Source organism: Pristis pectinata, chromosome 6 (genome assembly GCF_009764475.1).
Source record: "Pristis pectinata isolate sPriPec2 chromosome 6, sPriPec2.1.pri, whole genome shotgun sequence".
NCBI lineage: Eukaryota > Metazoa > Chordata > Chondrichthyes > Rhinopristiformes > Pristidae > Pristis > Pristis pectinata.
The window spans coordinates 19648135-19666773 of NC_067410.1; the positions used below are offsets into that span (position 1 = coordinate 19648135).

Sequence of the window (18639 nt, forward strand, 5' to 3'; positions counted from 1 at the left end):
GGATTTATTTTCAGTTAAATACAAAGAAGTTTAGCCACACTTCTTCCAGGATATTAAACATTCTGCAATATTCACTTGACAATAATATTTGTGTTTAAAGAGGAAATTGATAAATTTTTGCAAGCTGTGGGAATTCCGTATGAGGGACCGGCACAGAAGAGGCCTGGCGCAGATCAGCCATGATCATATTAAATGACAGGGCAGGCTTGAGGACCCAGGTGGCCTACTCCTGCACCTATTTTCTTATAATCTTGGGATTTTAAAAGAATCAACTGCTGAGAAAGTGATTTACAGATTTCTGTAGATTTGAAAATAGCCCTTGCTGCTCTGCAGGTAACAAACATAATCCCACTATTCAAGAAAGGATTAGAGAGAGGAGAGAGCCATAGCCAGTTAGCCTGACATCAGTAGAACATATTAGGGCAGTGACTGCACACTTAGAATATCTTAATATGATTGTGAAACATCAACGTGCATATATGAAAGGAAAATTATGTTCGACAAATTAAGACTTTATAAGATAAAGGGAAACCATTGGATATACTCTATCCAGATTATCAAAAATATTCAATAAAGTGCCACCCAAGACATTATAATGGTTATTACACTATAATGTACAATTGTGGCTCATGGAATTATATGAAAATTTGGTAACAAATTCAAGCGACATTACATGTACAGTTAAATATAGAGGAGCCAGTGGTCCTTGAAAAGCTTCCCAATAATGGCATTTCACCATAAACTCACCAATTAAATACATAGAAAGGTGTGAAGTTGCTGTAATCACTTCAGAGCAACCAACTAAATGCACCAATAGTTATGGCTTGCCTATTTCTCACTAAATGCCCTATTAATGGTATTTCTAAACAACCTATATGGCACTGATTTGTATTTACATGTCTCAACCTTAAGCTTCTATTTAAGTAACATTAATTTTATTTTTACTGTTTCCTTTGATATCTCTGCTTAATCCTCTCTTTAATATGCTTTCTATATCTCACCTGACATTGAATTCAACATTCCATTTTATACTTCCTTGTTCAGATTCTGTGATATTACTGATTCTTGTGTTCAATTGGTTAAGGATGTACATTGCTGCAGTTTGGGATCATACTGCTCATGGATTTGCATTGGAAGATGTTACACTTTTTGACACTCTAACCTGCAGTAAATTCCAAAAAAAAACCCAAAGTATGTCCATGGGCAGTTGTAAGTGTAACGAATTGTCAGTACCACTGAGAGCAAATATCCAGCCAAATTCAGATGCAAAAGGATATAAGAAAACAAAGAGTAGGTACCATTTCTAGGTTATTACATACTGGTTTTGGAAATGGATGTGAAAATTAATCAAAATTGAAATGGTAATGTTATTTTAAGAATAAGCATTTATTAATGTGACCAGTGTACTTGGAAGATCTTCTAAACATGTACATCATCAAACTTCTTCCCAAGACCACCACGTTGTAGAGGATAGTAAGCCTCTCAGGCAATAGCTAAAGATCCAAATTCCCCATGTCAAGGTTAGCAATTAACTGGTGAAGGCCAGGTACGATAAATATTTCAAACAGAAAAGATCTTTTCTTGTGTTTCAGTAATCTACCTTGTAAAGTAATATAGTTCAACTGCAGAAGAGTAACCTATATACTGCAAGGATGTTGACTGAGATAAAAAAAATTATAGTCAGTATTATTTTATTTTCTAATAATAAATAAGCAAATAATATTAAACCCATTGATTTCAACATGAATAGTCTGTTTCTACCTTATCACATACTCTTTCTGAATGTAATATGCTGGCAACCTATAGAATGTATTTTAAAACTATATGTTCATAGTTGTTGATGTTTATTTTATAGCAATTAGATTTGGGAGAATGCCACAGGCTGAAAAGGAGAAACTTCTGGCTGAAATTTCCAGTGATACAGATCAACTGAACTCTGTGTCTGCTGATCTCCGTGCTCTCGCCAAACATATGTTCGAATCATACATTAAGTCTTTTCCCATTACTAAAGCTAGATCTCGTGCAATCATGGCAGGAAAAACAGGGGACAAATCGGTAAGTAATTTCTCAGTGCTTTCGTGGATTAAAATTTAATTGTTTTGGTGAACAAACTCATTACAGTTGAATTACGCAGAAGTCATGCTTTGCTTTTGAATTGTCTGACTTAAAGATATTTATTTATTAGTCACATGTACATTGAAACACACAGTGAAATGCATCCTTTTGCGTTACTGAGAATGTGCTGGGGGCAGCCCGCAAATGTCGCCGTGCTTCCAGCGCCAATATAGCATGCCCACAGCTCCTAACCTGTATGCCTTTGGAATGGGGGAGGAAACCAGAGCACCTGGAGGAAACCCACACAGGCACAGGGAGAACATACAAACTCCTTACAGACAGCGGCTAGGCAGGCATGGTAGTGCAGCAGTTAGCATAATGCTATTACAGCGCCAGAGATCCCGGTTCGATTCCGGCCATTGTCTGTAAGGAATTTGTACATTCTCCCTGTGTCATTCTCCCTGCTTCCTCCCACATTCCAAAGACGTACAATTTAGGAAGTTGTGGGAATGCTATGTTGGCTCCAGAAACGGGCGACACTTGCGGGCTGCCCCCAGAACACTACACAAAAGATGCATTTCACTGTGTGTCTCGATGTACATGTGACTAATAAAGATATCTTATCTTAATTCACAACCTTTGGGGATGTACTGCTGAGTGATGGATTACTGAATGATGATGAGTCCTCATGTTTTGTTTCTTATTTATTTTTCGGGATCTTGGCTTTGTTGGCAAGGCCAGTATTTTTTGCCTATCTCTAATTGCCCTTGAGGAGCTGATGATGAGCCTCATTCTTCCTCATTGGATTCCTTCTGGCAAAGGTACTTCCACAGTGCTGTGGAGCAGGAGTTCCAGAATGCAGGCACAGCAACAATAAAGGAACAGCGATATATTTCCAAGTCAAGGTAGTGTGCAACTTAGATGGAACATGCAGTTGGTGGAGTTGCCATGCATCTGAAGCCTTTGTACTTGTCCGTGATGGAGGTCACAGGTCTGAGAGATGCTGTTAGAGCGGTCTAGGCAAGTAACTGCAATGCTGCAATCACTGTGCACTGTTTAGTGTGATGGATGGGATACCAATCAAATGGACTGCTTTGTCCTGAATGGTGTCTAGCTTCTTGCTGGAGTTGCACTTACCTTGGCGCTCCTAACTTGTGTATCTAATGGGATGTCAGGAGATGAGTCACTTGCTGGAGGATACCTAGCAACTCCCCTACTGTTCTAGCCACAGTATTTGAGTAGCTGGTCCAAATGAGTTTCTGATCAGTGGTGACCTTGCCTCCAAACCCCCTGCCCACAGGATGTTGATGGTGTGGGACGTGACAATGATAATGCCATTGAATGTCAAAAATAGGTAGTTAGGTGTTGAAGACGATCGATATTTGGAACTTCTGTGATGTGACTGTTACTTTTTATGTATCAGCCTTGCTGCATATGCAGCCATGGACTGATTCCTTTGCTAAGATGTTGCAAATGGAATCGACCACTGTGCTGTCATCAGCGAACATTCCCACTGCTGACTATATGGAGGAGGGAAGGTCAGCTGAAGATGCTTGGGCTGAAGATGTTCCTCTGTGGAACTCCAGCAGTGATCAGGGGGTAGGATGATTGACCTCCAACAAACACAACCATCTTCTTTTGTGTGAGGTATGTCCAAACATTGGAATGTTTTCCCTTTGATGTCCATTGAAGTATAGACAGAGTCTTTGGAGGGGAGGCTGGTTTCCGTGATGTGCTGAACTGTGTCCACAACTCTCTGCAGTTTCTTGTGGTCACGGGCAGAGCAGTTGCCATACCAAGTCATGATGCATCCAGATAGGATGCTTTCTATGGAGAGAAAGGTGAGTGTCAAAGGGCACATGCCAGATTTCTTTAGCCTCCTGAGGAAGTAGAGGCACTGGTGAGCTTTCTTGACCGTGGCATCTATGTGGTTGGACCAGGACATGCTATTGGTGATGTTCACTCCTAGGAACTTGAATCACTCAACCCTCTTGACCTCAGCACCGTTGATGCAGACAGGTGTATGTGCACTGCCCCTCCCCTTCCTGAAGTCAATGACCAGCTCTTTTGTTTTGCTGACAGTGAGGGAAAGGTTGTTGTGATACCAGGTTACTAAGCTCTCCGTCTCCTTCCTGTACTGTAACTCTTCATTATTTGACAAATGGCCCACTATGGTGGTGTCATCTGCAAACTTGTAGATGGAGTTAGAGCAGAATCTGGCCACGGAGTCATGAGTGTATAGGGAATAGAGTAGGGGGCTGAGGAAACAGTCTTGTGGGGCACCGGTCTTGAGAATAATCGTGCTGAAGGTGTTGCTGCCTATCCTTACTGGTCTTACCAGGTAGCATGTATTATATTTTCATAGTCTTCAGTCTTTTGACATATGGTTGTTATTAAAAAGTACTCTGGAGAGAGTGTTAGGCATTTTAGAAGTTTCTCCCAAGAGTGGAATCTACCAGCAGCCTTAAGCTTATTGTAAATTATTTTATTCAAGCTATTTTATAATAGTCATGTTTTTGTGTGTCTGCACTTATTTTAAACGTGCTGCTCCAGTTGTACTGGGTGTGATCAAAGTAACGGCATAAATGACACAAACTGAGTATTTCCCTGACTTGACTTTCCTTCCCATCAAACTTGACTTTAAGGCTTCTCTAATATTCATTTGCTCCCAGACTTGGGAGAATTATTGGGCATTGCCCTTGGATTGAAGCATGACAGCAAGAATGGCCAGAGGTGGATAAGCTGCCAGGGGAAGAAGGGCAAGGACTCTCAACAGGAGGCTGTACCACTCTGGTCCACAAGGAACAAATAACCTCCTACATTTACATCAGCGAGTATCAAGCTGTCAGGCATCTACGCTTCAGTAAGGACATCTTCACTGAAATGTACCTGCTCCATTCATAGCTCCAAACTTACAGTAGGATAAGGTTGAGTTTGGCAATGGATGTTGAGGTAATTATGGCAATGAATTATGGCCTGGATAATTTGCAATCCCTACAAACACCTTTGAACTGATAAACACAGCCATGTTGGCAGCTGTCTGAGCGTACTTGGCAGGGTTGAGCTCCCACCACCAAATATTAAGTTGCTTTTCCTTGTGCTCCAGCAGAGTCTGAGACTACATGGGACCATAAGTATGATAATGGTGTAGCCTGCCAGTTCCATGCTGGAATGAATGTGCTTAAAGCTCCCTCCAAATCTACATGCAAGGCCAGGGTACTCCTTTCTGGCAGGCTTCCCAATATACCAACAGTTCATTCTACCTACTCATCAGTATTCCTATAGGCTACTTCATCAAAGTCCTCATCTGAGTGTTCTGCAATAGAATTGATATGTTACGTTACCCTCCTGCAAGCTGCTACCTGCAGTTCCCTTATCCTTAACCCTGGCTGCAGGCCACTCATGTCTCACAACTTGTGACAGGCAGGATCACCTCCAGGCTAAATTACCCAGATTGTCAGTGTCTGAGCCAGTAGCTGGATTGTTAAATTGAACAATGATATCTTGGTATCTTCACTCTAACACCACCTGGCTAGATTGTAGTTCTGGACTATCCTAAAGGGAGAAAGGCAGAAGGAATTGAGTAAGGTTGAGGTGAAAGGATGGGGGAAAAATAAGAGGTAAATGTATGCCCCATCTTCCGGTTGTGGAATGAATCTTTTGACAAGTTGTGGTCACCCCACAGTGAATTCCATTACCCGCTGCAGCCACGGTGCACCTCCCCTTTAATATACTAGTAGGAGTCCATTTGGTCCATTTGAGTCTATGCCAACTCACAGAACAATTCAATTCTCTCTAATCTTTTCTCCCCATATTCCCATTAAGAGATGAGACTGGGGCTTAAGTACAGTATGTTAACCTAACCAGTGCTAGCCAAACAAAATTTGGTCTCCTGCAGAGGTAATAAAAATCACTCAATGGTTAATGCCGGGTTAATTCAAAAATCAATACAGCTGAGAAGGCAGCTGAAGTTTGATGCGTTGCCTTCATTGGACCAAACAGACACACACAAATCGTACATCATGATGTTGCTCCCATTTTCAGGGGCTGTTTAGCTTGGACCCCTATAATCTTCCATATGCTGTTGGAAAAAGACATTATTAGGGAAGTAAACAGCATATCTATCCAAAAAGAAAAAAAAAACATTCATGGTTATATTTAATTTTTTTAACCCAGTCTCCTTTATCCTGGTAACTGAAGTTCATGCATCAAGACTCAAAACTTTTATTTAATGCATAAACCCCCTTATATCCAGTTTCTAGCAACATAGTATAGTGTTCAGAACTGCTAACATTTACCTCTTTGAATGGAAACAAGTCTGGGGCTTCGTGAGCTGTCAACATGGAAATCTTGCCTCACAGACAGGGGAGATGCTTCTTGGATCCTTTGGCTGGTTAGACCAGGTGCAGGATCTGCAACTCCATTGCTTTCAAGGGGATTCTAGGCTGTAGATAGAATCCAAAAGTGAGGTTAGTTTTATTAATTATTTTGATTTATTTTAATAATTTTCAAGATTTGTAGCATTTTTAGGTGTTTGCTTTTCTTATCCTTTCTAAGTTTTGATAATTTCTTGTCTTGATTTTAGTTATTTTAATTTTAGCGGTTTCTAAATATCTCTCGGTGCCAAAGACATTTAAAAGTTACTAAATGATCCTAGAGTTTACACCTGACGAAGGTTGTGACTGGGCTTACCTGACTGCACTGTGCACTCGCCGCTGGAGTGTAGCATGTTCTGGCCATAAGCAAGATAGGTTCTCCACATACAGCCCATGCAGGGGGATGTGAAGAAATTGCAGGCATCAATTCTGGGCAGCCAGCCCAGGCTGATAAGAGTCGGCACAATATTTCATCCACAAAATTAAATTAAAACTGAATGTTTTCAATAGATTGGTCATGGTCTTTTAAAATTAATTATATCCTACAGCTTGCAAACCAGCTGAAATTCCAGCAGTTTAGAAATCCTGTATTTTTATTTATATTTGTATTGTTAGTAGCATTAAATGGGGTGGTAAGACATTCTCAGGTCTTTAATGTCCCTTCTGTACCAAGGATCTGAGTAAGACTAATATCCAAAATGGTCCATGTTAATCTTGCTTCTTTTTCTGAATGTAGGTTGTTTCTAATCAACTGCTGCTTCCTCCGTGTCTATTAAACCCATTAGTGGTTCACATAAATCCTTCTAACTCCCTCTCTGCATATTAGGTTGTACCATTTATGACTCAAATTTAATAATTTTATTCAGGATTTCCACGTTATGTATAATAAGATGATTAACCTAACTTACGGCATCATTGTTTGGAGATGGTGCATAGCTTCTGGGGAAAACGTTTACTATTTTATGCATACTTTCAATCCTTTTGCTGTTGTGATAAGGTAGCATTTTACAATGATGCTTCATCTCAGCTATGTTGCCTTTTTTGTGACTAAATTGTTGCCGAAAAAAATGTTCAGTGGAAGCAGAGACAGTTCAGGGAACAGGCGAGGATTGTTGTCTGGATCCACAAATATTTTTTTTAATTCAGGCCTCTCACTGAGCAGTTCATTGAAAATCTTTCTTAAAAACAACCTGGTTCCCCTCCCCCTCTTTCCTCCTCTATCAAAACCAACCTGCCTACCACAAGAAATGTCCAAAATGTACCCCCAGAGCAGGCATCTTGTACTCCAATGTAACATAGAGAACCACATTCCGAATCCTTGCAGGTTGCTGGAATTAGCAGCTGAAGGCCCAAGTAGGCAATTCTGAGAGCTTCTGCGGGATTGCAGCTTCTCTCTTATCCCTTCCCCCATCCCGATTCCTCCCCTTACCCATCACTGCTCATCGTTCTCAGAATATAGAAGAGTAACAAATATATAGTTAAATAAACTAACTTTTGTTGGTGTTGAATTAATGAAAATACAATGAATGTCATAACATAAATTGCACTTACTTTTCCTTTTGTAGCCTTTTGTTATTTATGACATGAATTCATTAAAGGCTGGAGAGGAACGCATCACATTTAAACAAACACCCCTGCAGGAGCAGAACACAGAGGTAGAGATACGAATTTTTCAACGTTGTCAATTTCGTTCAGTGGAAGCTGTGAGGGAAATCACTGAATTTGCTAAATCTATCCCAGGATTCGTAAATCTGGACTTAAATGACCAAGTGACTCTTCTTAAATATGGTGTTCATGAGGTCATATTCAGCATGCTGGCTTCTCTGATGAATAAAGATGGCCTGCTGATTGCTGCTGGTCAGGGTTTCATGACAAGGGAGTTTTTGAAGAGCCTAAGGAAACCCTTCTGCGACATCATGGAGCCCAAATTTGAATTTGCAGTGAAGTTCAATGGTTTGGGGCTTGACGACTCTGATATTGCAATATTTATTGCTGTTGTCATACTCAGTGGAGGTAAGAAATTCTAATTCTCATTGTGTTAATAAAATTCCATTCACATATACATTATTAAAGTTTATTCTATCACTTTTCTTTCCACCTCTTCTGGAGGCATTAAACCCCTGTTGGGATACATTTCTGCTATACTAGTCGACTTTCTGGCCATTGTTCACAGGTGAGCCTTGGGAATGAGTACTGGCTGTTCAAGCACAAGGGATATTCAGAGAACAATACATCCCCTTGGCCTTTCAGTAGCAGATGTATTACTTTAGCAGCCTCATTTTATGTTGGAAGAATTTACAACATGAAGTGCAGTAAAGCAACTATTTTGTTTCCAAGCAGAGTGATGCCAAAGAAGATGACATTATATTATGAAATTTGTTAATGAGGCATGTCCTGTCTTCTCCCTAAAAATCGTTAATGCCACAATTATATAGAACCAGCTTTATTCCACAGTTCAGATGCTTACATTAAAACTTCAGACTAATTAAGTATAACATTTCCCCCTTTGCATAAATATTCTACTAAGACATGCTGTCATATTAGCTCAACAGTGCACCTAGTTAAATGTTAATGTTGGAGTCGTTATGCTACTATTTAAACCAGCCACCCACCTTGCATTTTGTGCCTGATTTAAAATTGCTGGCTGTATTTCCCAGGATTCAGGAAAACTAAGGGTGAAAGGAGGATGGGAGCAGCTGGCTGCAAAACTGTTATTTAGACCTAGCTTTGTTGGCCAGGAGAAGCTGCTTCTGTTTGCTGCCGCAGTTGGCTTCTGTCTACTTGGGTCTTCAGAGATTTCCATCATTGCAACACTCACCCTCTCCCTCCATGTATGTATTGGGCCTACAGAATCTTACAGCTAAGAGAGGTCAATGTGCTTCCACCTGCTACCTAACCAATCCCACTGTCAGTCTCTATCCCCAGAGCCCTTCACATTTTTCTGTTTTGGAATCATATGCTGATCAACTGAAAAATATAATGGCCTAGAAATTCTTGAGTACCTAAGAAGATGTATTAAACAAGGGGACTGTGTGCTATACACACATTAGTTTTGCCGGAGGATCCCCTGCAGTAGAATTTTATTGTGCACAAGGCACAACATGTTGAGGGAAAGGATGCATGTAACTTGGGAAAGGGACTGAGTGAAGAGACATCAAACAGGAGAAAAGTGAGAATGCCATCTATCTGCTATTTGACACAAATCCTGGCCTGACTGTCCATTTCAGGGTAGTTCCGGTGAGGGATGACCACAGGTGGAAGGGCAATGCCTGTGAAATCCAGGCCAATAGCCCAAATGCAACTAATTTTGGCACCTTTATATTCCTATGTTGTAGGTCCTTATAAGCAATTTGATTTTTCAAACTTATAGTGATTCCGCTGTTAAAAATTTTTTGCAGAGGTTTTGTGCATGCCTACAACAACCTTTATATTTATGCCCAGAACATGAGCATCACTGGCAAGACCAGCATTTGTGACCATTCCTGATTGCCTTAAACTGAGTGGCTTGTTGGACCAATTAAGAGTCAATTACATTGCTATGAATCTAGAGTCGCATATAAGCCAGGCTGGTTAAGGATAGCAGGATTTATGTGAACCCCTTGGGTTTTTACATCAATGCACTGTCTTTTTGGCCACCACTACTGATGCAAGCTTTTTTTTCAATCCAGATTTAATTTATGAAATTGAATGTTCTGTTTTATGGCCAATTGTATACATGTGACAGCTTAAGATTTATTTAATTTGGGCTCCCCGGCTACAATGAACCCATACCTACATGTAATTAATCCAATAATGACTACGGTGACACCATGCCACCGTTCAGAGCAGATGCTTCCATCCTAAACATTAGAACTGTTGTTTATTCCAAGAATGTGGTTTGAAATTAAACTCGTGGTTAATCCATGTCATTTATAGAACTGTTTTTCATATGTATCAGTAAACAGGGACTACTTTGCCCAAAAGTGAACTGGTGTACTTAAGATTCAAATTACACATTGTTTTATAGTGGTTGGTGAAATGAATACTAGAGGAATTATGAATGCAATATTACCTCTGCTTCCATATGGCAAGCCATCTCTTCATCAAGACTTTGTAGTGCTGTAACAGCTGCTTTTAGTATTGATTTTGCCCTATTTGAGTACAAAAATATTATTTTGGGCTAAAATACATCTGTTACAGTGCATCTGAAAAGATCTGTTCAGCCTGTAACATTCATTCACTTCAGGAATTATTTACTTATTTTCATTATTTTGGAGACATTGTGTAGAGCCAACTGATAAAAAATAATCTTGTCTGAAAGTCATGTGGAATTATAGAAATCTGTGGCTTGAATGCTCTTGGATAATTAAAACATATTGAGCTAAATGTTTGTTTAGGGCTCAATTTAAATGTAAACACTTTAACTTCTTTTAAATATAATGTGTAAAACCACACTGTAATCCAGAAATGACAACAGGTAATGTGCCAGTCACTTGCACCCTAATCCACTATTGGGTACAGAAATAGAACAGAACTGTGTAATTCCAATTTCTAATGACCAGTTGTTGGAAATTCTTGTGAACGATGAAGTTTTTTCGAAAAGTTTTGTATTTTTTAAAATATCTGTCTAAGTTGCAGTGAATTTGCTCGGGCACTGGTATTTTGGATTTGTTAAATGGTTTCCTGTGCAAATGCAGATGTTTCTAGCCCAGCAGCTAAATACTCCTAACAAAAGTGCCCTGTAAAGTGTTTCAACATTGGCTAGACATCACTTACCAGTGGGACATGCACTTTAGGCTTTCAAATTCATCAGCGCAAGAACATGAACCTGGTTTTTATCAGCTAACATCTACTTGGTATAATGTGGAATATTTTCAAGGGAACCAATGTAAATAATGTGAATTCAATAGTTTCTTGTTGAATGGCATTCCCTGAATTTTGTTTTGGCATTTTAAATAATCCGCAGTCCTAAATTCTTAAAATAAATTATTTGCAGGCATGTCTTTTAGTGATCAGCTAGTTGTAGTGGAGGGAAGAACTTCAAGAAAGATGAGCCAATCATATTTCTTATCAAGATTGCCACCTTGCTAGTTTTCAAACATGTTTGCAATTAAGGAATGTCTTGTCTCAGAAAATTAGTAATAAAGCTTCAATGTTATGTGGTATGGCAATGTGAACTCATGTCACTAATCTGAGAAGTAAAGTTGATGATACCTATAGTAGATTAAAAGGGGAAAAATCCAGGTCTCAAAAGGCAACAGTAAGGAAGAAAAATTGAAGGTTAGTCCATATATTTCAACTTGCTCTTCATATATCTAGAACTGATACCCGCATCATAATTGTCTCTATGCAAAATAAAATGGATATGTGGAATTTTTCCCCAGAAAAGTTCAACTGAAAATGTTATAACTAAGAATGGAAACACAAGAGAGACTACAGATGCTGGAAATCTGGAGCAACACTCAAAATACTCGAGGAACTCGGTGGGTCAGGCAGCATCTATGGAGGGAAATGGAAAGTTGACGTTTCAGGACTGATGAAGGGTCTTGACCCAAAACGTCAACTGCCCATTTCCCTGCATAGATGCTGCCTGACCCACTGAGTTCCTCCAGCATTTTGTGTGTTGCTCCTTATAACTAAGAATGATAGATTTTCATTTCTCAAGGGTATTGAGAAATACCCAACGCTGGTAAATGGATTAAGATACCAATCAAGCATAATTTAAATGAATGGCTAAACAATTTGCTCTTAATGATTTATCCTGTTCCTATGTAAAGAGCAGGCCATTTAACTGTGAGAAGATATTATCATTTTGGCTTGTTTAGAACTGGGCCTAGGAAATCTTACTACTTGTTATCTCCCGTATCTTTCAATCACTTTGTGTTTTCAGGAGATTAGTTGTGAGTTCCCAACGTAGATGGAATTTGTACACCATATAACTGTCAATGTATTCTTTAGAAGCTTTGGTTAATTTAGCATGTGGAGTATATCCCCTCTTGTCTTTATGTTCTGCACAGTTTTAGGAAAGCTACTTTTAGGATTGGCAACATTGAACTTCAAAAATAAAGTACATGCTGTTGCTGTAGTTGGCATCGGTGAACTACACGTCAGATTTGGAGTTTAACACACATGCAATATGTTATCACATCATGTTTGTTACATTCAACAAAAAATAAATTTGAACCCCATCAAACAATGAAATAAAAATTTATAAAGATATATATAGAGACAAGTAACATTAACACTTTTTGAGAATTGCATTTTTTTTAAAGGGCACTGATTGTAAATGTAAGACATAAAATAACTTCATGGCAAACACTTCAGCTCTGCAGTCTATGCTCTAAGTTGTGGAATTTCTTCCCTAAACACTTCTGCCTCTCTGACACTTTTTCCTTCCCAGTTTTGTTTGATAAGTTCCTTTGAGGTGCTTTGGGACAATTTGCTTTGTTAAAAGTCAAATGTAAATTGCAGTTGTTATAATTAGAATTTGAAATTCTCTTTTTCTCTAGATCGGCCTGGATTGCTAAATGTTAAACCAATAGAAGAATTGCAAGACAGCATCTTACAGGCACTTGCCCTTCAACTTAAGATGAACCACCCAGATTCACCTCAGTTATTTGCAAAATTGCTTCAGAAAATGACTGATTTACGACAGATTGTTACTGAGCATGTGCAGCTTCTGCACACAATCAGGAAAACAGAAGCAGAAATGAGTCTTCATCCACTCCTGCAAGAAATATACAAAGACTTGTATTAGATATCCTAACCCTGAACTACAGACAAAGCAGTTTCTCCTTCACAACGGCACTGTTTTATTATCTAGTCTTAACAAATGAACATCATGAACGATGGCTTCATCAAACATCCAAGCAATAATTTGTGGAATTACACCCAGCTCCATTATGCAAATGGAAAGAAAATCGGAGGATGTTTTCCATAACAAGAATAATTTTCTTTTGGAATGCTCCTGAATAATCCCTTGACTGTCCTAAAAATTGTTTATGAAAGTTTTTCAGAATTTGTCTATCGAATAGTGAGGAATAAAGAATTAAAGCCTAGAGTATTCACATTTTAACATTTTTCCAACAATCTTAACCTTTTTGTGTGTACTCTGTGTTGCCCTTTAGGAACACACCTGTCCTGTTTCATCATTACTTCCATAATTATAATTGAAGCTTCAATTGACAGTTTGGTGCTGTCAATAATTATTACTTGAGGTGCCTGGTCACTTACCAAGTATCATAAAAAAAGATTTCTGCTTTTCTTAAAATAAAAATCCAGATCTATACTTAAGTTGCCATATGTATACAACTGGGTTTAATACAGAACATTGAAATTCATAACATTCGAATGGTTAGTTTTTGTAACTTTTTATAAATAATAGCTTGTATAGTGGTTAGCATAACGCTATTACAGCACCAGCAATCGTGGTTCAATTCCCGCTGCTATGTGCAAGGAGTTTGTACGTTCTCCCCGCAACTGCGTGGTTTTCCTCTGGGTGCTCCGGTTTTGTCCCACATTCCAAAGGTGTACAGGTTAGTAGGTCAACATGGGTGTAGTTGGGCAGCACAGGCTCGTTGGGCCGGAAGGGCCTGTTACCGCGCTGTATGTTTTAAAGTTTTAACTCCAAATTTCACTTTTCGTCATCCAGTACTAAATCTTTTGAATAATTTGAAAGGTGTGTTGAAAATTCTTGCTGCCAAATAATTTTCCAAGGGAATAGAAATACACCATTGAGAAAGGAGGGTGTTTTAAGTAAATACATATTAAAGTTCTTTTCATTGTTTTAAATGCAAAGAGTTTTTTAACTGAACAATGTGACAAAGTAATAGCACATGGTGTTGTATAATCTACAGAGCTCAACATGGTAACACTGGATCCTTTATGAAGCCCACAGAAGAAAAATGCAACATCAGCTTAAAGTGAACTATCTTTATTAAAATAATTCTGAGTATAAATTGAATTTATGAATACTACAATGTAAGGGTATAGAAGCTTTCCCAAAGATATGTACATTGATCTGCAACTATTTATATGCAATAGATTGAATCAAAAGTTACACAATAAGGCCAATTAATTAGTTAAAAGTATCAATATAGTATTAAGCATTGCTAAAGCTTCTTTGTGCATTTTAAGTGTATTGTTGTTAGAAATTTGGTTTAAAAGGAAATTCTTAGGACGAAGGTTTATTCATTTCTTTCCAACTTGCCCCACCTCCCTGGTATTCCTGAAGTGACCTTCAGATTTTAGGTTTGTGAACTCTTGTGATTGTTTTTTTTTTCATGCTTGTTTAACTAAATGCTTATGCTACATCTTTGCACTTCTGGCAACATGAGTGTTAAATCAGTTTAACAGCAGGTATTATGGTTAAGAATGCCTCTTGATAAATAATTGAAGTGATGGAGATTGTCTCTGCAATGTGATTGGTCTACAAGAAGAAATGCATATCAGTTGGATGGCTTTAAAGATTTTTTCAAAGAGGGATTCTCACCTTCATTCACATTCATTTTTCTTTCATGTTTCTTATGACAAAGGAGATTGCCATTTGGTCCTTGGAGTCTATGCCAGTCCTCAGAGCACACTCATGAGTCCCCTTCCCCATCCAATTTTGTGCAACCTATCCTGTCTTGTATGTCCATCAATGTCTTCCCCCACACCCAGTTCTCCCTCCACCCACCCATATCGGGGTAATCTACACTTGGTTACCTAGTTAACTTATGAGCACATTTGGGATGTGGGAGGAAACTGGAGCACCTGGAGGGAAACCCACACCATTGTAGGGAGAACACACTAACTCCGTACAGACAACACCTGAGGCAAGGATCAAACCCAGGTCTCCAGAACTATAAGGCAGCAGCACTAGCTAGATAACTGCTGTGTCACCTAATTGCCCCCATTTCCTTAAAAAAAACCTACAAAATGTCATTATTGACTTTGACCTCCTGTGACATGGATCTTGCATGACTTTGAGCATAAGAGTTCAGGTACTTCTGTTATTTTCAGACAAATAAGGAGTGGGCAGCAGGAAACAGTTGGATCAAGTGTAATTCACCCCCTATTATATATGCAAACTTACCTTTATATCTCTATTGCAAATTCTTATGTTTACATTTACAATGGAAGCTGTTTGTGTCTACTTGTATGCTATAATTACATACCTGCATATCGGAGAAACTCTAATTACAGCATGTCAACCTGGAAAAGTCAATTGTGAAGCCTCTGGCTTTTATACACCACAAGATTAGATTGAAGTGTAAAATCTGTCGCTGAACTTGACTGGCACTCCCAAATGGAATTGCTTATTTCCTTGTGATGGCATGTCCATACACGAAGGCCATTGGATAATTAGCAGTGACATTAATTGCCATGCCATGAATATTTAATACCAGTGAAACGCTGAAGTACTCGTACACAACTGGGAACAACATGGGTCCTAACCTGAAAATTAGTCCTTCACAATGGGAAAAACTTAAAAACTCTTGCCCTTGATTTTGGGAAGTCAGCTACGGAGGATGGTTGGTGGATTCTTCTCCTGTACTCTGGTGAAACATTTTTCTATTAGTTATGTTTGGGGGTGGGGGAGATTAGCCTCTTCTGTTCTCACCCTGGGTGTTGACCTTCCCCATTATGATGTCAGAGAATCCATCCTGTAACTCCTAACACAAGGTCAGCCAATTCCATCTCACTACTTGTAGTGGCAGTTCCCAATGCCTGACTTCACAGATTGTATGTGTATGTAAGCAAATCACTGCTCTGTGGCCCCAGAAAGGCATGGTGCCAATCTTCTGTATACCACTCATAAAGCACACACAAAGCAATCTCTAATCCAGTTAGTTTACATCAGGAGTTTGTAATAATAAATGTGGGCAAAAATTCATGTAAGAAAAATGATGGCAGGATATCAGTTCTAAGATATTTAATATATGCACATGCAAATAATATAGAATTCATTTGTCATATGTGTATATTCTTGCCTAAACAATAATTAATGAGGGCTAATGAAACTTTTTTCAATCAGAATGACAGAGAAGAATTAATATGAACAGAAGAATCTGAATCTGACTAACTATTCAGCTTTGATTGACTGTCTCTTACTTCAGCCTTAGATCAATATTCAATCAGTTTAAATAAATGTTATTACATTTTACCTGATTTATTGAGACATTCTTTATCTTAAGTCAATGCTTTAAGGGTATAAATTTCCCTATCTAATGACATATATTAAACCATAGATTCCCAATTAATAGAACACCATATCCTAATCAAAACCACCATATTTGTCATTGGTGGAATTGTGCTGGATGTAATATAGCTCTGTATTCACATATAACAGTAATGTCAAAATGAATTTCATTCTTTATGAAGCTCTTCGTAATGTTTCTAAAAATTTCCAATAAAATGTAACTTTTTCTTTCATGAAAGATTTCATATATGCAGACCTGTCCAGCAAAGGGTTAAGAACATTACATTGATTTCTGCTAAAACTGGGATATGTTTAGGGGATATTGTGTAGCGTCTCTATTTGGAAACGTGTGGGCCAACAGAAATGATTGTTCAAATCATCTGGTAGTAATGTTTGCCAAATTATTTATGATATATTGCACCACCAGTAAAGAGAAGCCCATTGTGAATATCAGAATGTCTCCACTAGCTGGGGAGGGAAGGAGGAGCCATAGTATTACTGGTTCCCTTGTATTATGTGGAAACTTGGCAAAATGACATTGGACTTCATCCTGCTGTTGGTGTTGATGATTAACTAGTTCTGTTGAATCAGCATATCCAGAGTCAGGTTTAGATCCCTGCTGATTATATTGTGCCAAATTCTCCTCATATTTTCTGCCAAACTATAAACAAATAGCTTGTTTTCATTTTTCCATTGTGAATAGTACTATGATTTGCTTTCAGAAATTTTTCCATCAAATCATACAATATAATGAGAGCACTTGCAGCTTTAAGACTTTATAAAGCAACAGTAACTTTAATGTTTTTTTCAAGATAAATTGTCTCCACTGAAAGTTCTGAAAGGTAAAACCAAGCCTGCTTTGCATGTGTATATTTTTTTTCAACAAAATAAAAATACGGAACTAAATCAGTTTACTTGGCATGAGGTGATGAGGTCCAAGAGGTGAGAATGAAAACATCATTACGTAGAATTCATACCTTTGGACATCCACACTAGTACTATTTTATGGTGTACAATTTTTGTACAGCAATTCAGTTGATATGCAATGAATATTATTAAAGTGAATAACTTTAAAGGCATTCTTGTGGGGTCAAATCTGATATTTTGCAAAACAAAGGAAAGAATAGATTAATAATAGGTTACTTATTGTGGAACCTTTTTAAATAATAAAATAAGCCAATTCATTTTGATATGTTCAATTTACCTACTTAAAGCATTACATAAACTTTGTCCACGTATAACCTGAGCCTTGTTTTACAATGACAGATGGTCAATAAAGAGTTACATGTTCTGTTCATTTTATTTCTCTTGAAAATAATTAAAAATTTAAATAAGTGCTTTTGAAATTGCACCTGGGTAATGATATGCAAATTATTTGTAGATTTTATATAAGTATAGAGATGTTTTAACATGTATGAATTGCAGTAAATAACATTCAGGGATTTTCAGATTTTTTTTAAATTGTCCAGCTTTGCTTCTATCATGTACATAAGTATTATTTGTTATCATGTTAAAATATACTGAAACAATGTTGAAATGAGTAGTTAGGTGCTGTATCAAGCACATTATTTTTACCCAAGAAACAATAATGAAATATTGTTTAAAAAAAAACAGATGCAATACTAATTTGTAACCACGAGAGGTTGCTATTACAACTGTGACAGACTGAATTACAAAAATACTCAGTTGCAACTGAACATACTGCTTAATGGGATGCACTTACAGCTATCAGAAACAGTAACACTTCTGAGAGTTTATATTGCCATTTTGAATCCATGACAATCTGTTTAGCAAACAAATTGAAACAACTTAATATTTTCAAGTTTGAATAATGCAAAAGATGGATTTGAAATGGACTGTTGGATGTCAAAGCACAAATGTGAGATTTCTTTCACTTGCCATACGATATAGTCATTATTACTCAAAGGGAATATTTTAGTTATGTAAACTTATCTGTAGACTGTAAAAATGACAATTCTGTATTGGGAAAATATTTTAAATAAAAAAAAAACTAGTTAAACTTTCAAATTGCTTGCAATTTTAATA

General features: G+C 37.9%; 1 protein-coding gene and 1 long non-coding RNA gene across 5 annotated transcripts in view; one reads left to right on the top strand and one right to left on the bottom strand.

The window, feature by feature from the left end:
• pparg (peroxisome proliferator-activated receptor gamma) overlaps nucleotides 1-18618 on the top strand; it is a 97248-nt gene extending 78630 nt beyond the window's left edge. The window contains exons 5-7 of one of the 4 annotated variants that reach the window (XM_052017354.1): nucleotides 1856-2055; nucleotides 7997-8444; nucleotides 12920-18575. In XM_052017354.1, the coding sequence (XP_051873314.1) occupies nucleotides 1856-2055; nucleotides 7997-8444; nucleotides 12920-13167 (896 nt within the window). In that variant the 3' untranslated portion in view covers nucleotides 13168-18575. Of the gene's footprint in view, nucleotides 1-1855; nucleotides 2056-7996; nucleotides 8445-12919 lie in introns of those variants that run through there. The other 3 variants (XM_052017353.1, XM_052017355.1, XM_052017356.1) reach the window with 3 other exon arrangements.
• Nucleotides 1-18639, bottom strand: part of LOC127571213 (uncharacterized) — a 45849-nt gene that overhangs the window by 4581 nt on the left and 22629 nt on the right. Inside the window, exons 3-4 of the long non-coding RNA XR_007956457.1 lie at nucleotides 10483-10561; nucleotides 6354-6500 (exon numbers count right to left, since the gene is read on the bottom strand). This is a non-coding gene — a long non-coding RNA (uncharacterized LOC127571213). The remainder of the gene's footprint in view (nucleotides 1-6353; nucleotides 6501-10482; nucleotides 10562-18639) is intronic.